The 19,599-nt window shown below is 51.2% G+C and overlaps 1 protein-coding gene across 1 annotated transcript in view; it reads left to right on the forward strand.

The window, feature by feature from the left end:
- The window catches only part of LOC101733172 (unconventional myosin-Ig), a 91,816-nt gene that overhangs the window by 1,217 nt on the left and 71,000 nt on the right, over window positions 1-19,599 (forward strand). Inside the window, exons 2-12 of the mRNA XM_031904048.1 lie at window positions 2,596-2,804; window positions 4,131-4,224; window positions 4,355-4,520; window positions 5,014-5,067; window positions 5,306-5,404; window positions 6,461-6,577; window positions 7,993-8,199; window positions 9,071-9,216; window positions 13,614-13,728; window positions 16,975-17,145; window positions 17,290-17,360. Coding sequence (XP_031759908.1) covers window positions 2,596-2,804; window positions 4,131-4,224; window positions 4,355-4,520; window positions 5,014-5,067; window positions 5,306-5,404; window positions 6,461-6,577; window positions 7,993-8,199; window positions 9,071-9,216; window positions 13,614-13,728; window positions 16,975-17,145; window positions 17,290-17,360 — 1,449 coding nt within the window. The remainder of the gene's footprint in view (window positions 1-2,595; window positions 2,805-4,130; window positions 4,225-4,354; window positions 4,521-5,013; window positions 5,068-5,305; window positions 5,405-6,460; window positions 6,578-7,992; window positions 8,200-9,070; window positions 9,217-13,613; window positions 13,729-16,974; window positions 17,146-17,289; window positions 17,361-19,599) is intronic.

Below are 19,599 nucleotides of genomic sequence, written 5' to 3' on the forward strand. Positions count from 1 at the left end.
CCCCAATGTTTCTATATATCTGTAACCTTGTTATGGGCTAAGGGGGCCCAGCCTGAAGGCCAGTTAGGGGGGGATTTGGGGTGAGTGCTTATTTGTGCCCTGGGTACCCCTGGAACTATAGCAGGGTGACTGTTACCCCAATGTTTCTATATATCTGTAACCTTGTTATGGGCTAAGGGGGCCCAGCCTGAAGGCCAGTTAGGGGGGGATTTGGGGTGAGTGCTTATTTGTGCCCTGGGTACCCCAGGAACTATAGCAGGGTGACTGTTACCCCAATGTTTCTATATATCTGTAACCTTGTTATGGGCTAAGGGGGCCCAGCCTGAAGGCCAGTTAGGGGGGGATTTGGGGTGAGTGCTTATTTGTGCCCTGGGTACCCCTGGAACTATAGCAGGGTGACTGTTACCCCAATGTTTCTATATATCTGTAACCTTGTTATGGGCTAAGGGGGCCCAGCCTGAAGGCCAGTTAGGGGGGGATTCTGCTGAACCCCGAATCCTTCATAAATGTTTTGGGCAAATACTGGGCAGAATCCCATACACACCCCGTTACACACACAGAGGGGAGATATCAGGGGGAACAGACTTCCTGCTTCTCTCTCGCACTATTACTCAGCCGCGTGGGGACAGTGAATTGGGAGCGCAGCACTTTCACATTAACCCTTACAGCGCCAGGCAGCTCACATACTCCTCTGGGCTTAAATGCTGGGCATTTTGGGTAATTTCCGGGAAGGGGGGGGGGGACTTCATTGTAAGTAAAAACATCATCACATAGATCAGTGGTTTCCAAACTGTTGGGTTGGACTGGGGTGTGTGGGGCCCACTGGGGCACTCTTGGGGCACCAACTGTAAAAAAATTATTTTAAAAAGTTTTTAAAAATTGTCAAAAAATCCCCTTCTGCCCAGCTGGTCGGGGCGGGGAATATGGGGGGGTGGGAAGTATGGGGGGTGGGGAGTATGGGGGGTGGGGAGTATGGGGGGCGGGGAGTATGGGGAGGTGGGGAGTATGGGGGGGGTGGGGAGTATGGGGGGGCGGGGAGTATGGGGAGGTGGGGAGTATGGGGGGCGGGGAGCATGGGGGGTGGGGAGTATGGGGGGCGGGGAGCATGGGGGGTGGGGAGTATGGGGGGCGGGGAGTATGGGGGGGTGGGGAGTTTGGGGGGACCGGGGAGTATTGGGGGGTGGGGAGTATTGGGGAGCAGGGAGTATGGGGGGGGCGGGAAGTATGGGGGGGTGGGGAGTTTGGGGGGACCGGAAGTATTGGGGGGTGGGGAGTATGGGGGGTGGGGAATTTGGGGGGGGCCGGGAGTATTGGGGTGGGGAGTATTGGGGGGCGGGGAGTATGGGGGGGTGGGGAGTTTGGGGGGACCGGGAGTATTGGGGGGACCGGGAGTATTGGGGGTGGGGAGTATGGGGGGGCGGGGAGTAAGGGGGGGCGGGGAGTATGGGGGGACAGGTGGGTGGGAGGGGGGTAGTGGTTGGGTGCAGGGTTGGACTGGGCCGGTGGGGCACTCCCCCTGGGTTGCAGGTCTCCCTTCCCTGCTGAAGGGGATCAGGAAGGTGGCGGGGGCCCCTGTGGGGGGTGTGGGGACACAGCTGGGACCCCAGTGGGTTCTGCAATCCCCAGTCTGGGTGGGTGTGGCTTGTTATGCCCCTGGGCACCACTAGATTTCCCTGCAGCCACTTTTGGGGGCCCTTTTATTCTGAAATCCACACGTGAACTGCTATTGCTTCCTCCTGGCTGCAACATCAATGGGACTCCTGGAAATAGCAGTCACAGTGGCCAACACCTGGCCAGCAACTCCCAGCACCTGGTCACCAACTCCCAGCACCTGGCCCACAACGGCCCACAACTCCCAGCACCTGGCCCACAACTCCCAGCACCTGGCCCACAACTCCCAGCACCTGGCCCACAACTCCCAGCACCTGGCCCACAACTCCCAGCACCTGGCCCACAACTCCCAGCACCTGGTCACCAACTCCCAGCACCTGGCCCACAACTCCCAGCACCTGGCCCACAACTCCCAGCACCTGGTCACCAACTCCCAGCACCTGGCCCACAACTCCCAGCACCTGGCCCACAACTCCCAGCACCTGGCCAGAGACTCCCAGCACCGGCTGTAGATAAGTAGCCTCGGCTGTAGATAAGTGGCCCCATCACTAATGCATTTCTATAAAATAAAAGTGATTCTGAGCAGCTTCCCGATATCCATTCCTTCCCCATTCTCTCTGGGTGTAACGCTGTGGGTCCCATTGCAGTATTACTATTATTATTATATATATATATACAGTAAATCTGTAGATCTGTTTCTGCACTGCTGGTTCTGACTGCAGGTTTGTTAACCTGTCGGCTTTTACTCCATTGTTTCAGGCTACATGAAGTCAAACCCAGCAGTGCAGAGAGTAGAAGCTGCCAGACAGGAATGATATTTACATTAATACTCAGAATAAGGAATGAATTCACATTGGGAAGTCGCTTACAATGACAATTTCGTTATTAGTAGCATTTCCCATTTGGCTTTACTTCCCCTTTACATTTTTCCTTTTTACTTTGCCCTCTGTGACCTCAGTCCGACCGTATTCTCCATCCTCACAGGTTTGAGAGGGGCAGGATTTACACCTACATTGGGGAGGTTGTTGTGTCAGTGAACCCCTACAGATCCATGGAACTCTATGGGAAAGAAATGATCGACTTTTACCGGGGCCGGGAGTTGTACGAGCGCCCCCCACACCTATACGCCATCGCAGACGCCGCCTATAAAGCCATGAAGCGCCGCGCTAAGGACACCTGCATTGTCATATCCGGTAATGAGCTGGGAAAGGGCTGTTCCTGCTGAATTGTGCTTAGTACAGGGGAATCCCTATGTGCCATAGTTTTATGGTATCTCTCTGTACAGGCTATGAGCAAACTTAGGGGGCTGTTCCTGCTGAATTGTGCTTAGTACAGGGGAATCCCTATGTGCCATAGTTTTATGGTATCTCTCTGTACAGGCTATGGGCAAACTTAGGGGGCTGTTCCTGCTGAATTGTGCTTAGTACAGGGGAATCCCTATGTGCCATAGTTTTATGGTATCTCTCTGTACAGGCTATGAGCAAACTTAGGGGGCTGTTCCTGCTGAATTGTACTTAGTACAGGGGAATCCCTATGTTGCCATAGTTTTATGGTATCTCTCTGTACAGGCTATGAGCAAACTTAGGGGGCTGTTCCTGCTGAATTGTGCTTAGTACAGGGGAATCCCTACGTGCCATAGTTTTATGGTATCTCTCTGTACAGGCTATGAGCAAACTTAGGGGGCTGTTCCTGCTGAATTGTGCTTAGTACAGGGGAATCCCTATGTTGCCATAGTTTTATGGTATCTCTCTGTACAGGCTATGAGCAAACTTAGGGGGCTGTTCCTGCTGAATTGTGCTTAGTACAGGGGAATTCCTATGTGCCATAGTTTTATGGTATCTCTCTGTACAGGCTATGAGCAAACTTAGGGGGCTGTTCCTGCTGAATTGTGCTTAGTACAGGGGAATCCCTATGCTGCCATAGTTTTATGGTATCTCTCTGTACAGGCTATGGGCAAACTTAGGGGGCTGTTCCTGCTGAATTGTGCTTAGTAGTAAGTATATTACAGTAATTAAAATATAATGCGCTGTTGCCCTGCACCTGTAAAACCACTGTGGTTGAGGCTTAAAAAAGACTATAGTTTATATTAAGACGCATCTGTGTATTTGTGGGGGCAGTCACTCAAGCTTGAAAATGAAGAAAAGGAACAGGTTACATAGCAGATAACAAATAGGCTCTGTTGAAAACGATGGTGTTCTACAGAGCTTATCCGTTTTCTGCTATGTAACCTGTGTTCTATTTCGATTTGAATAGCTGCCCCCGTGGCTACACAGCGAATACTCTTTCATTTGTTAGTGTTACTGTCTCCTTTAAAGGAGAATAGCATTGGACAGGTCGGCTGTGGGTTGTGGCCAGAGAACAACCGAAGCGACTCAGTAGAACCTTTGCAGACTGGGCTCTTTATGTTATCTCTGCTGACACCTAGTGGCACACAGAGATATTGCAGGAACAGGTGGGATATAGACACCTCCTGTCCCAGTATCCCATCCCAATAGCAGCTGCTGTGCTTTCCCTTCCAGGAGAGAGTGGTTCTGGGAAGACAGAAGCCAGTAAATATATCATGCAGTATATAGCAGCCATTACCAACCCAACCCAGCGGCAGGAGGTGGAGAGGTAAGTCGCTCTGGGGTAATCCTATTGCCTGAATGACTCCTATATGGGCAAGTGATGGAGCCGGGTACAATATATATATATTTATTTAAGCAGCAATATCCCTTGATATCCTATCCTGCCTTTCCTCCAGGGTAAAGAACATCCTGCTGAAGTCTAACTGCCTCCTGGAAGCCTTCGGCAATGCCAAGACCAACCGCAACGACAATTCCAGCCGCTTCGGCAAGTACATGGACATCAACTTCGACTTCAAAGGCGACCCCACTGGGGGGCACATCAGTAATTACCTGCTGGAGAAGGTACTGGGGGGCAGTGGCCTCAAAGGCAGTTTGGGAAAGGGGGGAACTTATGGCTCCTCCAATCTCTTTATTAAAATAGTAAGGAGGAAACACCTGCTGCCAGTAGGTGGCGCTGTGCAGCCATTCTGTTTGTTGCTTGGTGGGTGCATTTGGTGCTGTACCAATGTCAGCCAGTAGGTGGTGCTGTACAGCTGCTCTGTGTGCTTAGAGTACCAATAGGGAACAGCCCAGGGGTAGGAAACAGGTGGGAGATTTGATTTATTGATGGGGGGAGATTATCCTATAATTAATGGGGCTTTATTATTTCTAATGCTTTATCTATCGCTGGCATTTATTGGGCAAAGCATTCTGAGGGACTGGGGAATATTGTAGGGGTAACAACCAACCAAAAACCTCCATGTTTTGTTTTTGTTTTTTCTTATTTACCCACAATGCAGCGTTTCCAACCCAGAACTGAATCTCTCTCTCTGATCTTCTCTTTATTTCCTTTCAGTCCCGAGTCCTAAAGCAGCAGCCGGGGGAGAGAAACTTCCACTCTTTCTACCAGGTACAGAAACTGCCCCATAACCATGATCGGGGGTAACACAGAGCAGAGCCAGGGGGTAACTAAAGGGTCTCGGGCCCCAGGGCTGCTGTGATATAAAGGGGCATATAATTTGATATAATACGCCATTAAGCAAGGGGAGGGGGCAATATACACAATATACAGAGGGAGGGGGGATTTAATATAAAGCTCCTTATTCCCCGGCCTTTCTCCCGCCCCCAATAATGACTCCTTCCTGCAGCTTCTTTGTGGGGCTTCGGAGGAGCAGCTGAACTCATTCCACCTTCAGAGAGACCCCGCATTCTACACATTCACCAGAGATGGCGTCACACTCAACAATGTAAGTAATGGAATTCTGGGGAATGAAGCAGCATTGTGGGGAAAAAGCTCTGAATTAATAAAGTTTTCACCCGTCCAAACACCAGGGGGCACCCTTGTACCACTCACTGTGGGGATGAGCCTTATTGTTCTGTTTGTGTGATGCACTGCAGCTTCTTCTATGGCAAATCATTTACTGGACCAACTGATTGTATCCCCCCATGTACCTCCAGGTATATCCATTGTATCCCCCCCATGTATCCCCAGGTACATTCACTGTATCCCCCCATGTACCCCCAGGTACATTCACTGTATCCCCCCCATGTACCCCCAGGTACATTCACTGTATCCCCCCCATGTACCCCCAGGTACATTCACTGTAACCCCCCCATGTACCCCCAGGTACATTCACTGTATCTCCCCATGTACCCCCAGGTACATTCACTGTATCCCCCCCATGTACCCCCAGGTACATTCACTGTATCCCCCCCATGTACCCCCAGGTACATTCACTGTAACCCCCCCATGTACCCCCAGGTACATTCACTGTATCTCCCCATGTACCCCCAGGTACATTCACTGTATCCCCCCCATGTACCCCCATGTACATTCACTGTATCCTCCCATGTACCCCCGGGTACATCCACTGTATCCCCCCATGTACCCCCGGGTACATCCACTGTATCCCCCCATGTACCCCCGGGTACATCCACTGTATCCCCCCATGTACCCCCGGGTACATCCACTGTATCCCCCCATGTACCCCCGGGTACATCCACTGTATCCCCCCATGTACCCCCGGGTACATTCACTGTATCCCCCCATGTACCCCCAGGTACATTCACTGTATCCCCCCCCATGTACCCCCGGGTACATCCACTGTATCGCCCCATGTACCCCCAGGTACATTCACTGTATCCCCCCATGTACCCCCGGGTACATCCACTGTATCGCCCCATGTACCCCCAGGTACAGTGACAATATACCCCCAGTGTGGCTGCTCTTCTCACTGAGTACACAGGGACAGACAGGCGCATACGGCAGCCCCCTAACCCCCCAAATCTCCTCTCACCCCCAGTTTCCCATCAGTGACAAGTCGAGCTATAAGGCTGTATTGGATTCTATGAAGGTGATCGGGTTCCGCCCGGAGGAGATGGATTCAGTGTACAGGATACTGGCAGCAATACTCCATCTGGTGAGCAGATACCCCCCCTGTGTTCTACTGCCCCCCGCTGGCACCTGTACCCACTGCACTCTTCTTTAATAACATTAGGATTGTTGTATTACAACTCCCACAATCCCACTGTCGGGGTGTCTGTTTCACCTTATCCCCAACCCAAACTGGAGCTGTGGGACTGTGGGACAGTGGGGCTGTGGGACAGTGGGACTGTGGGACAGTGGGACTGTGGGACTGTAGGACAGTGGGACTGTGGGACTGTAGGACAGTGGGGCTGTGGGACAGTGGGACTGTGGGACTGTGGGACAGTGGGACTGTGGGACTGTAGGACAGTGGGGCTGTGGGACAGTGGGACTGTGGGACTGTAGGACAGTGGGACTGTGGGACTGTAGGACAGTGGGACTGTGGGACTGTAGGACAGTGGGGCTGTGGGACAGTGGGACTGTGGGACTGTAGGACAGTGGGACTGTGGGACTGTAGGACAGTGGGGCTGTGGGACAGTGGGACTGTGGGACTGTGGACAGTGGGGACTGTGGGACTGTAGGACAGTGGGGGCTGTGGGACAGTGGGACTGTGGGACTGTAGGACAGTGGGGACTCGTGGGGACTGTAGGACATGGGCTGTGGGACAGTGGGACTGTGGGCTGTGGACAGTGGGGACTGTGGGACTGTAGGACAGTGGGGGGACTGTGGGACTGTAGGACAGTGGGGCTGTGGGACTGTAGGACAGTGGGGGCTGTGGGACAGTGAGGACTGTGGGGACTGTGGGACAGGTGGGACTTAGTGGCGGGACTGTAGGACAGTGGGGGCTGTGGGACAGTGGGACTGTGGGACTGTAGGACAGTGGGGCTGTGGGACAGTGGGACTGTGGGACTGTAGGACAGTGGGACTGTGGGACTGTAGGACAGTGGGGCTGTGGGACTGTGGGGCTGTGGGACTGTAGGACAGTGGGGCTGTGGGACAGTGGGACTGTGGGACTGTAGGACAGTGGGGCTGTGGGACAGTGGGACTGTGGGACTGTAGGACAGTGGGACTGTGGGACTGTAGGACAGTGGGGCTGTGGGACTGTGGGGCTGTGGGGCTGTGGGACTGTGTGGGACCGTGGGACTGTGTGGAACTGTGGGACTGTGTGGGACTGTGTGGGACCGTGGGACCGTGGGACTGTAGGACAGTGGGACATTCTCCGTGGCTGCATAGAAAGAAGTTTGGCCTGCAGCACACACCTAACTACAATCAGCAGCTGTCTGTTGCACATACCTAATTGGTTGCTATAGGTTACTAGACATGGAGCAAGCTTTGTGCCATTCATTATTATCCATTAAAGGGGAAGTAGGCCAAAATATTTCATCCCTAAAAGGGGGACTCCAACCAAACAGCCCTGCTATGTGGCCCCCTGTGGCCCCAGCCCAACAGTAACCCTATTTCCATTATCAGGGGAATCTGGGCTTCGACACGGACGGCGACTCGGTGATCATAAACAACGAGGAACTGGTGCCCCACATTGCCCAGCTGACCCACTGCCCCGCCCACTGCGTCATGAAGACCCTCCTCTATAGGATGGTGGCAACTGGGGGCGGAGACGTAATTGAGAAAGGGCACAACCTTAAAGAGGCCAGTTACGCCAGGGACGCCTGTGCCAAGGTAAGAGGAGGGGCTGGGGCATCACAGGGGCCCCTGATATATAATACACATTGGGGCATATTTATTATAGTGTGTGGGCCAACCTCATCAGTGAAGTTGCCCATAGCAACCAATCAGATGCTTTTGTTTTCTAACTTGCTGTAACTGTTTAAATCTAAGTGCTGATTGGTTGCTATGGGCAGCAGAATTTCCCTGTAAGGCCTTGCTTGGGATTCTGGGGAACCCTATTTGTATAGAGAACGTGATTGGTTAATCACTGCATCCCTTAAAGGGAAATGCACACTAATCATAAGTAGCCCCTGTGTTCTATTTACTTGCCCTTTAGTATATCTAATGGGGAATATACTGGTTATTGTGTGCCGAGGACATCCTGTCTCGTTATATATATGTATTTATACTGTACATATGGAAGGGAGCTGCCATATTGTTTCCCTTAGACAGTACAGTAGAATAGGCCCCGGCATTCCCAGTACCCAGAGGCCCAAACAGCCCCCCCCCCCACTGGCCCAATAAATAGTGACTGCCTATGGCACCTCACAGCAGCCCCTCTGGCATTCCCAGTACCCACAGATTGCCAGTCTGGGCCGCAATAGGATGGTTCTTTGCTCGTTGGGGCTTATTTATCAACACTGGGCAGTAACCAACAGCAACCAATCAGTGATTATGTTTATTTAGCCAGCTGCTGGTAGAGCAGTGAAAGCAAATATCTGGTTGGTTGCCATTGGATACTGCCCAGGAGCAAATGTGCCCCGGCTTTATAAATGTCTTCCAAAACATGAGAAACAACATGGCAGCTCCTGCCCCTGTTTCTATAGAAACATACATATATACTGTATGGGACATGGGAGTCATAGAGCGCCCCCCCTTGCAGGCCTTCTACGAGCGGCTGTTCTGTTGGATTGTGGGTCGGATTAACAGCGTGATAGAAGTGAAGAATTACGACGCCCGAATCCACGGCAAAAACACGGTGATCGGCGTCCTGGATATTTACGGCTTCGAGATTTTTGACAATAACAGGTGAGTGAGGCAGAAACTGTTTGACCCCCGGCACGTGGCCCGGAGCCCAGTCAGGCGCCTCATGTTATAGGCAGGGAGCCAGGTGCATGCTGGGAGTACGGGAAACACGTGTCACTGGGGGGGGGATTCACAGTCCGTGCCGACCTCCTTCTCTCCCGCTGCCGAGCAGTCAGGGGCCCCGGCCGCTACCGACAGGTGGATGACAGTCACGTTGCCTGAGTGCACCCCCCCCCAGTAGCCACAGCCGGCAGCTCTGCTACAGACTATACACAAAGTAAAGGGGAACTACACCTCTTAATGGAGAAAAAAATGGAATTCTAAGCATTAATTGTCTGTCCCTTTCTCTGGTTCTGACTCTTGAAACAATGTGACTGTAGTCACTTAGCCAGCGCCGTAACTTGGATATGCCGGCCCCCCTGCAGAAAAATCTTTTGAGAGGACCCGGCGCAACCAGGGTCGGACTGGGGGTTGCAGGGCCCACCGGGGCTTCCGCTCCCTAACCACCCGCAGGGGCCCCCACCCAATGTCCTCCCCAGCGCGAATAAATTTTAAGCGTCAGGGGAGGAACAGTCGGGCAAGGATTTGGTTTGGGATTCGGCCGAATAATACTGGGTGGGTTCGGAGGTTCGGCCAAACCCAGAAAAGTGGGTTCAGTGCATCCCTAATATATAGTTACTCCCCTGACCTTAGTAGTATGGGGCACCCTGGATTGCTGATGCAGCCCTGTGCAATAAAGGCACATAAACATATTTACAAGAACATCCAATCAGAGCATAGTTACATGGCTAGCCCAACCTGTAGCCAATTAGGGCATTCATAGGGATGGACTAACCTATAGGCTATCAGACCAGTAGTAGAATATTCCAAGGCCTAGGCCTACCTGTAGCCAATCAGATCATGAGGCCTGGATCCATTGCAGCAGGAACAGCCCTTGTCAGAGCCCCAGATTATATTATAGGGGGGCAAATAATTACATTTCTATCTACCTGCACTCAGACAGGTTAAGGCTACAATGGCTGCACGTGAGGCAGAGGCTGCGAGAGCGCCAATAGGGCTGAATGTGACTGTTCCATCTGACTGATGGGGAGGGGAGGCCTCGGAGTCAGGAGCAGCAGTGCAGCAGGGGATGCGAGGGGGTGAATCATCACATTATCCCAGGGCCGTCTCCTCACAGCCAGAGAAATGGATTGGAGGCAGCAGGGGGGGCTGTGTTATTGTTCCTGCACGTGGGAACCGTGTTATTGTGCCTTCCATACACGTGGCCCCACATCCACATTCATCCTACACAAGCCATTAACTCTATAGGGACCCAAGGGACCCAGGGCTAACCTGTAATGGGGGATAATAGCCTCTGGGAAGGGACTGGGGCTGTGGGATAGCAGGTATAGTAGGGAGAGATGGTGCCTATAGTAGCAGTGGGGGGATAATAGCCTCTGGGAAGGGACTGGGGCTGGGGGATAGCAGGTATAGTAGGGAGAGATGGTGCCTATAGTAGCAGTGGGGGGATAATAGCCTCTGGGAAGGGACTGGGGCTGTGGGATAGCAGGTATAGTAGGGAGAGATGGTGCCTATAGTAGCAGTGGGGGATAATAGCCTCTGGGAAGGGACTGGGGCTGTGGGATAGCAGGTATAGTAGGGAGAGATGGTGCCTATAGTAGCAGTGGGGGGGGGGGGATAATAGCCCTCTGGGAAGGGACTGGGGCTGTGGGATACAGGTATAGTAGGGAGAGATGGTGCCTATAGTAGCAGTGGGGGGATAATAGCCTCTGGGAAGGGACTGGGGCTGTGGGATAGCAGGTATAGTAGGGAGAGATGGTGCCTATAGTAGCAGTGGGGGGATAATAGCCTCTGGGAAGGGACTGGGGCTGTGGGTATAGCAGGTATAGTAGGGAGAAGATGGTGCCTATAGTAGCAGTGGGGGGATAATAGCCTCTGGGAAGGACTGGGGCTGTGGATAGCAGGTATAGTAGGGGAGAGATGGTGCCTATAGTAGCAGTGGGGGGGGGGGATAATAGCCTCTGGGAAGGGACTGGGGCTGTGGGATAGCAGGTATAGTAGGGAGAGATGGGTGCCTATAGTAGCAGTGGGGGGATAATAGCCTCTGGGAAGGGACTGGTGGGCTGTGGGAATAGCAGGTATAGTAGGGAGAGATGGTGCCTATAGTAGCAGTGGGGGATAATAGCCTCTGGGAAGGGACTGGGGCTGTGGGATAGCAGGTATAGTAGGGAGAGATGGTGCCTATAGTAGCAGTGGGGGGATAATAGCCTCTGGGAAGGGACTGGGGCTGTGGGATAGCAGGTATAGTAGGGAGAGATGGTGCCTATAGTAGCAGTGGGGGGGATAATAGCCTCTGGGAAGGGACTGGGGGCTGTGGGGATAGCAGGTATAGTAGGGAGAGATGGTGCCTATAGTAGCAGTGGGGGGGGTGGGATAATAGCCTCTGGGAAGGGACTGGGCTTGTGGGATAGCAGGTATAAGTAGGGAGAGATGGTGCCTATAGTAGCAGTGGGGGGATAATAGCCTCTGGGAAGGGACTGGGGCTGTGGATAGCAGGTATAGTAGGGAAGATGGTGCCTATAGTAGCAGTGGGGGGATAATAGCCTCTGGGAAGGGACTGGGGCTGTGGGATAGCAGGTATAGTAGGGAAAGATGGTGCCTATAGTAGCAGTGGGGGGGATAATAGCCTCTGGGAAGGGACTGGGGCTGTGGGATAGCAGGTATAGTAGGGAGAGATGGTGCCTATAGTAGCAGTGGGGGATAATAGCCTCTGGGAAGGGACTGGGGGCTGTGGGATAGCAGGTTATAGTAGGGAGAGATGGTGCCTATAGTAGCAGTGGGGGGGGATAATAGCCTCTGGGAAGGGACTGGGGCTGAGGGATAGCAGGTATAGTAGGGAAAGATGGTGCCTATAGTAGCAGTGGGGGGGATAATAGCCTCTGGGAAGGGACTGGGGCTGTGGGATAGCAGGTATAGTAGGGAGAGATGGTGCCTATAGTAGCAGTGGGGGATAATAGCCTCTGGGAAGGGACTGGGGCTGTGGATAGCAGGTATAGTAGGGAGAGATGGTGCCTATAGTAGCAGTGGGGGGGGGATAATAGCCTCTGGGAAGGGACTGGGGCTGAGGGATAGCAGGTATAGTAGGGAGAGATGGTGCCTATAGTAGCAGTGGGGGGATAATAGCCTCTGGGAAGGGACTGGGGCTGGTGGGATAGCAGGTATAGTAGGGAGAGATGGTGCCTATAGTAGCAGTGGGGGATAATAGCCTCTGGGAAGGGACTGGGGCTGTGGGATAGCAGGTATAGTAGGGAGAGATGGTGCCTTTAGTAGCAGTGGGGGGATAATAGTCTCTGGGAAGGGACTGGGGCTGTGGATAGCAGGTATAGTAGGGAGAGATGGTGCCTATAGTAGCAGTGGGGGGATAATAGCCTCTGGAAGGGACTGGGGCTGTGGGATAGCAGGTATAGTAGGGAGAGATGGTGCCTATAGTAGCAGTGGGGGGATAATAGCCTCTGGGAAGGGACTGGGCTGTGGGATAGCAGGTATAGTAGGGAGAGATGGTGCCTATAGTAGCAGTGGGGGATAATAGCCTCTGGAAGGGACTGGGGCTGTGGGATAGCAGGTATAGTAGGGGAGAGATGGTGCCTATAGTAGCAGGGGGGGATAATAGCCTCTGGGAAGGACTGGGGGCTGTGGGATAGTAGGTAAGTAGGGAGAGATGGTGCCTATAGTAGCAGTGGGGGGATAATAGCCTCTGGGAAAGGACTGGGGCTGTGGGATAGCAGGTATAGTAGGGAGAGATGGTGCCTATAGTAGCAGTCGGGGGATAATAGCCTCTGGGAAGGGACTGGGGGGTGTGGATAGCAGGTATAGTAGGGAGAATGGTGCTATAGTAGCAGTGGGGGATAATAGCCTCTGAAGACTGGGCTGTGGATAGCAGGTATAGTAGGGAGAGAGGTGCCTATAGTAGCAGTGGGGAATAATAGCCTCTGGGAAAGGGACTGGGGCGTGGGATGGCAGGTATAGTAGGGAGAGATGGTGCCTATAGTAGCAGTGGGGGATATAGCCTCTGGAAGGGACTGGGGCTGTGGGATAGCAGGTATAGTAGGGAGAGATGGTGCCTATAGTAGCAGTGGGGGATAATAGCCTCTGGGAAGGGACTGGGGCTGTGGGATAGCAGGTATAGTAGGGAGAGATGGTGCCTATAGTAGCAGTGGGGGGATAATAGCCTCTGGGAAGGGACTGGGGCTGTGGGATAGCAGGTATAGTAGGGAGAGATGGTGCCTATAGTAGCAGTGGGGGGATACTGCACTCTAACGTACCTGTAATACAGACTCCATTGTGTTACTACACACATGCAATTACAAATTCTAACCATGATCCTTTTGATTCGGTTGCAGCTTTGAGCAATTCTGCATTAATTACTGCAACGAGAAGCTGCAGCAGCTGTTTATTGAGCTGATCCTGCGGCAGGAGCAGGACGAGTACCAGCGGGAGGGCATCGAGTGGCAACACGTAAGTCCCATGTTCTGCCAGTATGTAATTGAATATACAGAATATTCTCTGCACCTGCACCCCCAGCTCTAGGCAGGATGCTGGGAGTTTGAGTATAACTGGCTCCACAGATTGCACTTGCCCGATGGAAAGCAAAGTGGTGTGTAAAAGATCCCAAGCACAAAGGGTTAAAGGTGATGTCTACTGTATGTATCTTACTGCTCATAGAAGCTGCCATAACCTGTGTTGTAATTAGCTGCAATGCTTTGTGCTAACCAGTAGGTGGAACCTTTGCACCCACAACTTTTTGTAGTTCAGTGCCAAATGTATAATACCCCAGAACCCACAGCGGGATAAATACAGTGCCAATTCCATGTATAATACCCCAGAACCCACAGCGGGATAAATACAGTGCCAATTCCATGTATAATACCCCAGAACCCACAGCAGGATAAATACAGTGCCAATTCCATGTATAATACCCCAGAACCCACAGCAGGATAAATACAGTGCCAATTCCATGTATAAATACCCCAGAACCCAGCAGGGATATACAGGGCCAATTCCATGTATAATACCCAGAACCCACAGCAGGATAAATACAGTGCCAATTCCATGTATAATACCCCAGAACACCACAGCAGGATAAATACAGTTGCCAATTCCATGTATAATACCCAAGAACCCACAGCAGGATACATACAGTGCCAATTCCATGTATAATACCCAAAACCCACAGCAGGATAAATACAGTGCCAATTCCATGTATAATACCCCAGAACCCACAGCAGGATAAATAGCAGTGCCAATTCCATGTATAATACCCAGAACACACAGCAGGATAAATACAGTGCCAATTCCATGTATAAACCCCAGAACCCACAGCAAGGAATATAATACAGTGCCAATTCCATGTATAATATCCCAGACCACACACAGGATAAATACAGTGCCAATTCCATGTATAATACCCAGAACACACAGCAGGATAAATACAGTGCCAATTCCATGTATAATACCCCAGAACCCACAGCAGGATAAATACAGTGCCAATTCCATGTATATCAGACCCCAGAACCCACAGCAGGAATAAATACAGTGCCAATTCCATGTATAATACCCCAGAACCCACAGCGGGATAAATACAGTGCCAATTCCATGTATAATACCCCAGAACCCACAGCGGGATAAATACAGTGCCAATTCCATGTATAATACCCCAGAACCCACAGCAGGATAAATACAGTGCCAATTCCATGTATAATACCCCAGAACCACAGCAGGATAATACAGTGCCAATTCCATGTATAATGACCCCAGAACCCCAGCGGATAAATACAGTGCCAATTCCATGTATAATACCCAGAACCCACAGCAGGAATAAATACAGTGCCAATTCCATGTATAATACCCCAGAACCCACAGCAGATAAATACAGTGCCAATTCCATGTATAATACCCCAGAACACACAGCAGGATAAATACAGTGCCAATTCCATGTATAATACCCCAGAACCCACAGCGGATAAATACAGTGCCAATTCCATGTATAATACCCAGAACCCACAGCAGGATAAATACAGTGCCAATTCCATGTATAATACCGAGAACCCACAGCAGTGAATAAATACAGTGCCAATTTCCATGTATAATACCCCAGAACACACAGCAGGATAATACATGTTGCCAATTCCATGTATAATACCACAGGAACCCACAGCGGGATAAATACAAGTGCCAATTCCATGTATAATTACCACAGACCCACACGGGAGGATAATGACAGTTTGCCCAATTCCATGTATAATACCCCAGAACCCACAGCGGATAAATACAGTGCCAATTCCATGTTATAATACCCCAGAACACACAGCAGATAAATACAGTGCCATCCCATGTTATAATGACCCAGAACCCGACAGCGGGATAAAATACAGTGCCAATTCCATGTATAATACCCCAGACCCACAAGCGGGATAATACATGTGCCCAATTCCCATGTATATCCCCAGAACCCACAGAAATACAGTGCCAATCATGTAATACCCCAGACCCAGGGATAAATACGTGCCAATCCATGATAATACCCCAGAACCCCACAGCAGGATAAATTACCAGTGCCAATTCCATGTTTAATACCCCAGAACCCACAGCAGGATAAATACAGTGCCAATTCCATGTATAATACCCCAGAACCCACAGCAGGATAAATACAGTGCCAATTCCATGTATAATACCCCAGAACCCACAGCAGGATAAATACAGTGCCAATTCCATGTATAATACCCCAGAACCCACAGCAGGATAAATACAGTGCCAATTCCATGTATAATACCCCAGAACCACAGCAGGATAAATACAGTGCCAATTCCATGTATAATACCCCAGAACCCACAGCAGGATAAATACAGTGCCAAATCCATGTATAATACCCAGAACCCACAGCAGGATAAATACAGTGCCAATTCCATGTATAATACCCCAGAACCCACAGCAGGATAAATACAGTGCCAATTCCATGTATAATACCCCAGAACCCACAGCAGGATAAATACAGTGCCAATTCCATGTATAATACCCAGAACCCACAGCAGGATAAATACAGTGCCAATTCCATGTATAATACCCCAGAACCCACAGCAGGATAAATACAGTGCCAATTCCATGTATAATACCCCAGAACCCACAGCAGGATAAATACAGTGCCAATTCCATGTATAATACCCAGAACCCACAGCAGGATAAATACAGTGCCAATTCCATGTATAATACCCCAGAACCCACAGCAGGATAAATACAGTGCCAATTCCATGTATAATACCCCAGAACCCACAGCAGGATAAATACAGTGCCAATTCCATGTATAATACCCAGAACCCACAGCAGGATAAATACAGTGCCAATTCCATGTATAATACCCAGAACCCACAGCAGGATAAATACAGTGCCAATTCCATGTATAATACCCCAGAACCCACAGCAGGATAAATACAGTGCCAATTCCATGTATAATACCCCAGAACCCACAGCAGGATAAATACAGTGCCAATTCCATGTATAATACCCAGAACCCACAGCAGGATAAATACAGTGCCAATTCCATGTATAATACCCCAGAACCCACAGCAGGATAAATACAGTGCCAATTCCATGTATAATACCCCAGAACCCACAGCAGGATAAATACAGTGCCAATTCCATGTATAATACCCCAGAACACCCCAAGCTCATCATATCCCCCACTCATTCGCTGCCTCTGCTCCGCAGATCGACTACTTCAACAACCAAATCATCGTTGACCTGGTGGAACAGCCACACAAGGGGATCATCTCCATCTTGGACGAGGCATGTCTGACAGTGGGGGAGGTCACCGACACTATATTCCTGGAATCGATGAACACCAAGCTGTGCAAACACCCCCACTATACCAGCAGAAAGGTGTGTGCCTGGCGCTTTAAGAGTGTTCCCTTTAATCACAATTTAATCACGGTGCATTTATTAAGACAGGAACCAGCTACTCTAAAGTCCATATGACATTACCGTTAGCTCATAATCACATGACTTCTGTCTCCTCCCATTCAGCTGTCACCGACGGACAAATCCATGGCATTTAACCGCGACTTCCGGATCAAGCATTACGCCGGGTTTGTCACGTAAGTGTAAAAACCCTCTTGATTATTTCCTTTGGTTAAAGGGGTTGTTCACCGTTCAGCAACTCTCCAGTTTGGCGTTATAACAGCTATCTGGTTGCTAGGGTCCAACTTACCTTAGCAACCAGGGAGTGGTTTGAATGTGAGACAGATAAATGAATAGGAGAAGGGCTGAATAGAAAATAAAGTTATTAAAAGTAACAATAAAACTGGAGCCTCACAGAGCAATAGGTTTTTGGCTGCCGGGGTCAGTGACCCCCATTTGAAAGCTGCAAAGAGTTTGAAACTGTAAGAAATAAAGAAGACCAATTGAAAAGTTGCTTAGAATTGGTCATTCTGCCCCTGTGTATTGTAGTTTATCCAGGGTCGGATGATTGTAGCGGTGTCTGGAGCCTTTGCAGCAGTGTAATTAGGCAAGGATTTATTAAACAACCATCTCTACGTAAAGTTTCAATGCATGCTCCCCCTAGTGGCACAGGACAGAATTACTCCCAGTATCAATTAGCTCTGATTGGCTGATGTCGGGAGAATCATTTGCACTTTAATCAGCAGAGGCTTCTGGGATGTTAGCCAGTTATCCTCTTAGTGACCAGCGGAATCCCAGGAAGGCCGGTAGCCGCCGCCACTCTGGGCCTCTGGCTAAAAGGATTACTGTCACCGCTCTGAATTGGAACAGCTGTCGCACATTTGGGCTTCACACGGGTCACATTAATTCCCTCTGTGATTTATGGCTTCTGACTATAAAGTGATTTATAATATCCGCTGCCGCTCGATAAGCAGATGGCGCCTCTCTCAGCGCCGAAATGCCGATGAGGCAGGTTTAGGAAAGCCTATCGGCCCCCTGACTAGTGAATGCCCTGGATATGGGAGCTACACGGCCATTGTTGTGCCCGCTCTGTGCTTCCTTATGATTCCAGCCTGGGAGATAGTGATAAGCTGTAAGGCTGCTGTGCTGGGAACACAACTCCTTACTGCCCTCTAGCTGTGGGGTGAGGCCATTACAAGCCCCCTCCAAATATCAGCTCGGTGCCCAGGGGCTTAGGCAGCCTGCCCTGCGCTGCTGTATGGGGGGGTCTCATTTGTCTCCAGAAATACAATGGCTATTAGCAGCAATGGCAACGCCTTGGTAATGAGGAGGTACTGCAGTAATCCATTTTTTCAACACTATATATATATAATAGAGCAGCGTTTTTCCACCACTGTTCCGCGGCACACTAGTGTGCCGCGAGATGTTGCCTGGTGTGCCGTAGGCAGGGCCGCAATTTTTACTTTAAAAAAAAAAATCCGGGCCCTGTCATTGGTTGCGCCCCGTGTGTACGGGTGACGTCAGTACGCACGGGGCGCAACGTTATAAAAGGGCCTGTGTGCGGTCGCGTGTAGGCAGAAGTGAAGAGGCGGCGCGCGTGAGGGGAAGATGCTGCTGAAGCCGCCGAAGAGTAAAATGCTGCTGGGCACCAATGTATTAGGGGGGGCCACGGGGCACACTGACTTATGGGGGCACTGCTGCTGGGCACCAATGTACTAGGGGGCCTGGCTCTTGGCACCAATGTACTGAGGGGCACTGCTGCTGGGCACCAATGTACTGGGGGGCACTGCTGCTGGGCACCAATGTACTAGGGGGGCACTGCTGCTGGGCACCAATGTACTAGGGGGGCACTGCTGCTGGGCACCAATGTACTAGGGAGGCACTGCTGCTGGGCACCAATGTACTGGGGGGCACTGCTGCTGGGCACCAATGTACTAGGGAGGCACTGCTGCTGGGCACCAATGTACTAGGGGGGCACTGCTCTTGGCACCAATGTACTAGGGGGGCACTGCTGCTGGGCACCAATGTACTAGGGGGGCACTGCTCTTGGCACCAATGTACTAGGGGGGCACTGCTCTTGGCACCAATGTACTAGGGGGGCACTGCTGCTGGGCACCAGTGTACTAGGGGGGCACTGCTCTTGGCACCAATGTACTAGGGGGCAATGCTGCTGGGCACCAATGTACTAGGGGGGCACTGCTGCTGGGCACCAATGTACTAGGGGGGCACTGCTGCTGGGCACCAATGTACTAGGGGGGCACTGCTCTTGGCACCAATGTACTAGGGGGGCACTGCTGCTGGGCACCAGTGTACTAGGGGGGCACTGCTCTTGGCACCAATGTACTAGGGGGGCACTGCTGCTGGGCACAGAGTTAAATTTTTTAACATTTTCTAATGGTGCTGTGCCTCATGATTTTTTTCATAAAACAAGTGTGC

This window comes from Xenopus tropicalis, chromosome 6, assembly GCF_000004195.4.
Source record: "Xenopus tropicalis strain Nigerian chromosome 6, UCB_Xtro_10.0, whole genome shotgun sequence".
Lineage (NCBI taxonomy): Eukaryota > Metazoa > Chordata > Amphibia > Anura > Pipidae > Xenopus > Xenopus tropicalis.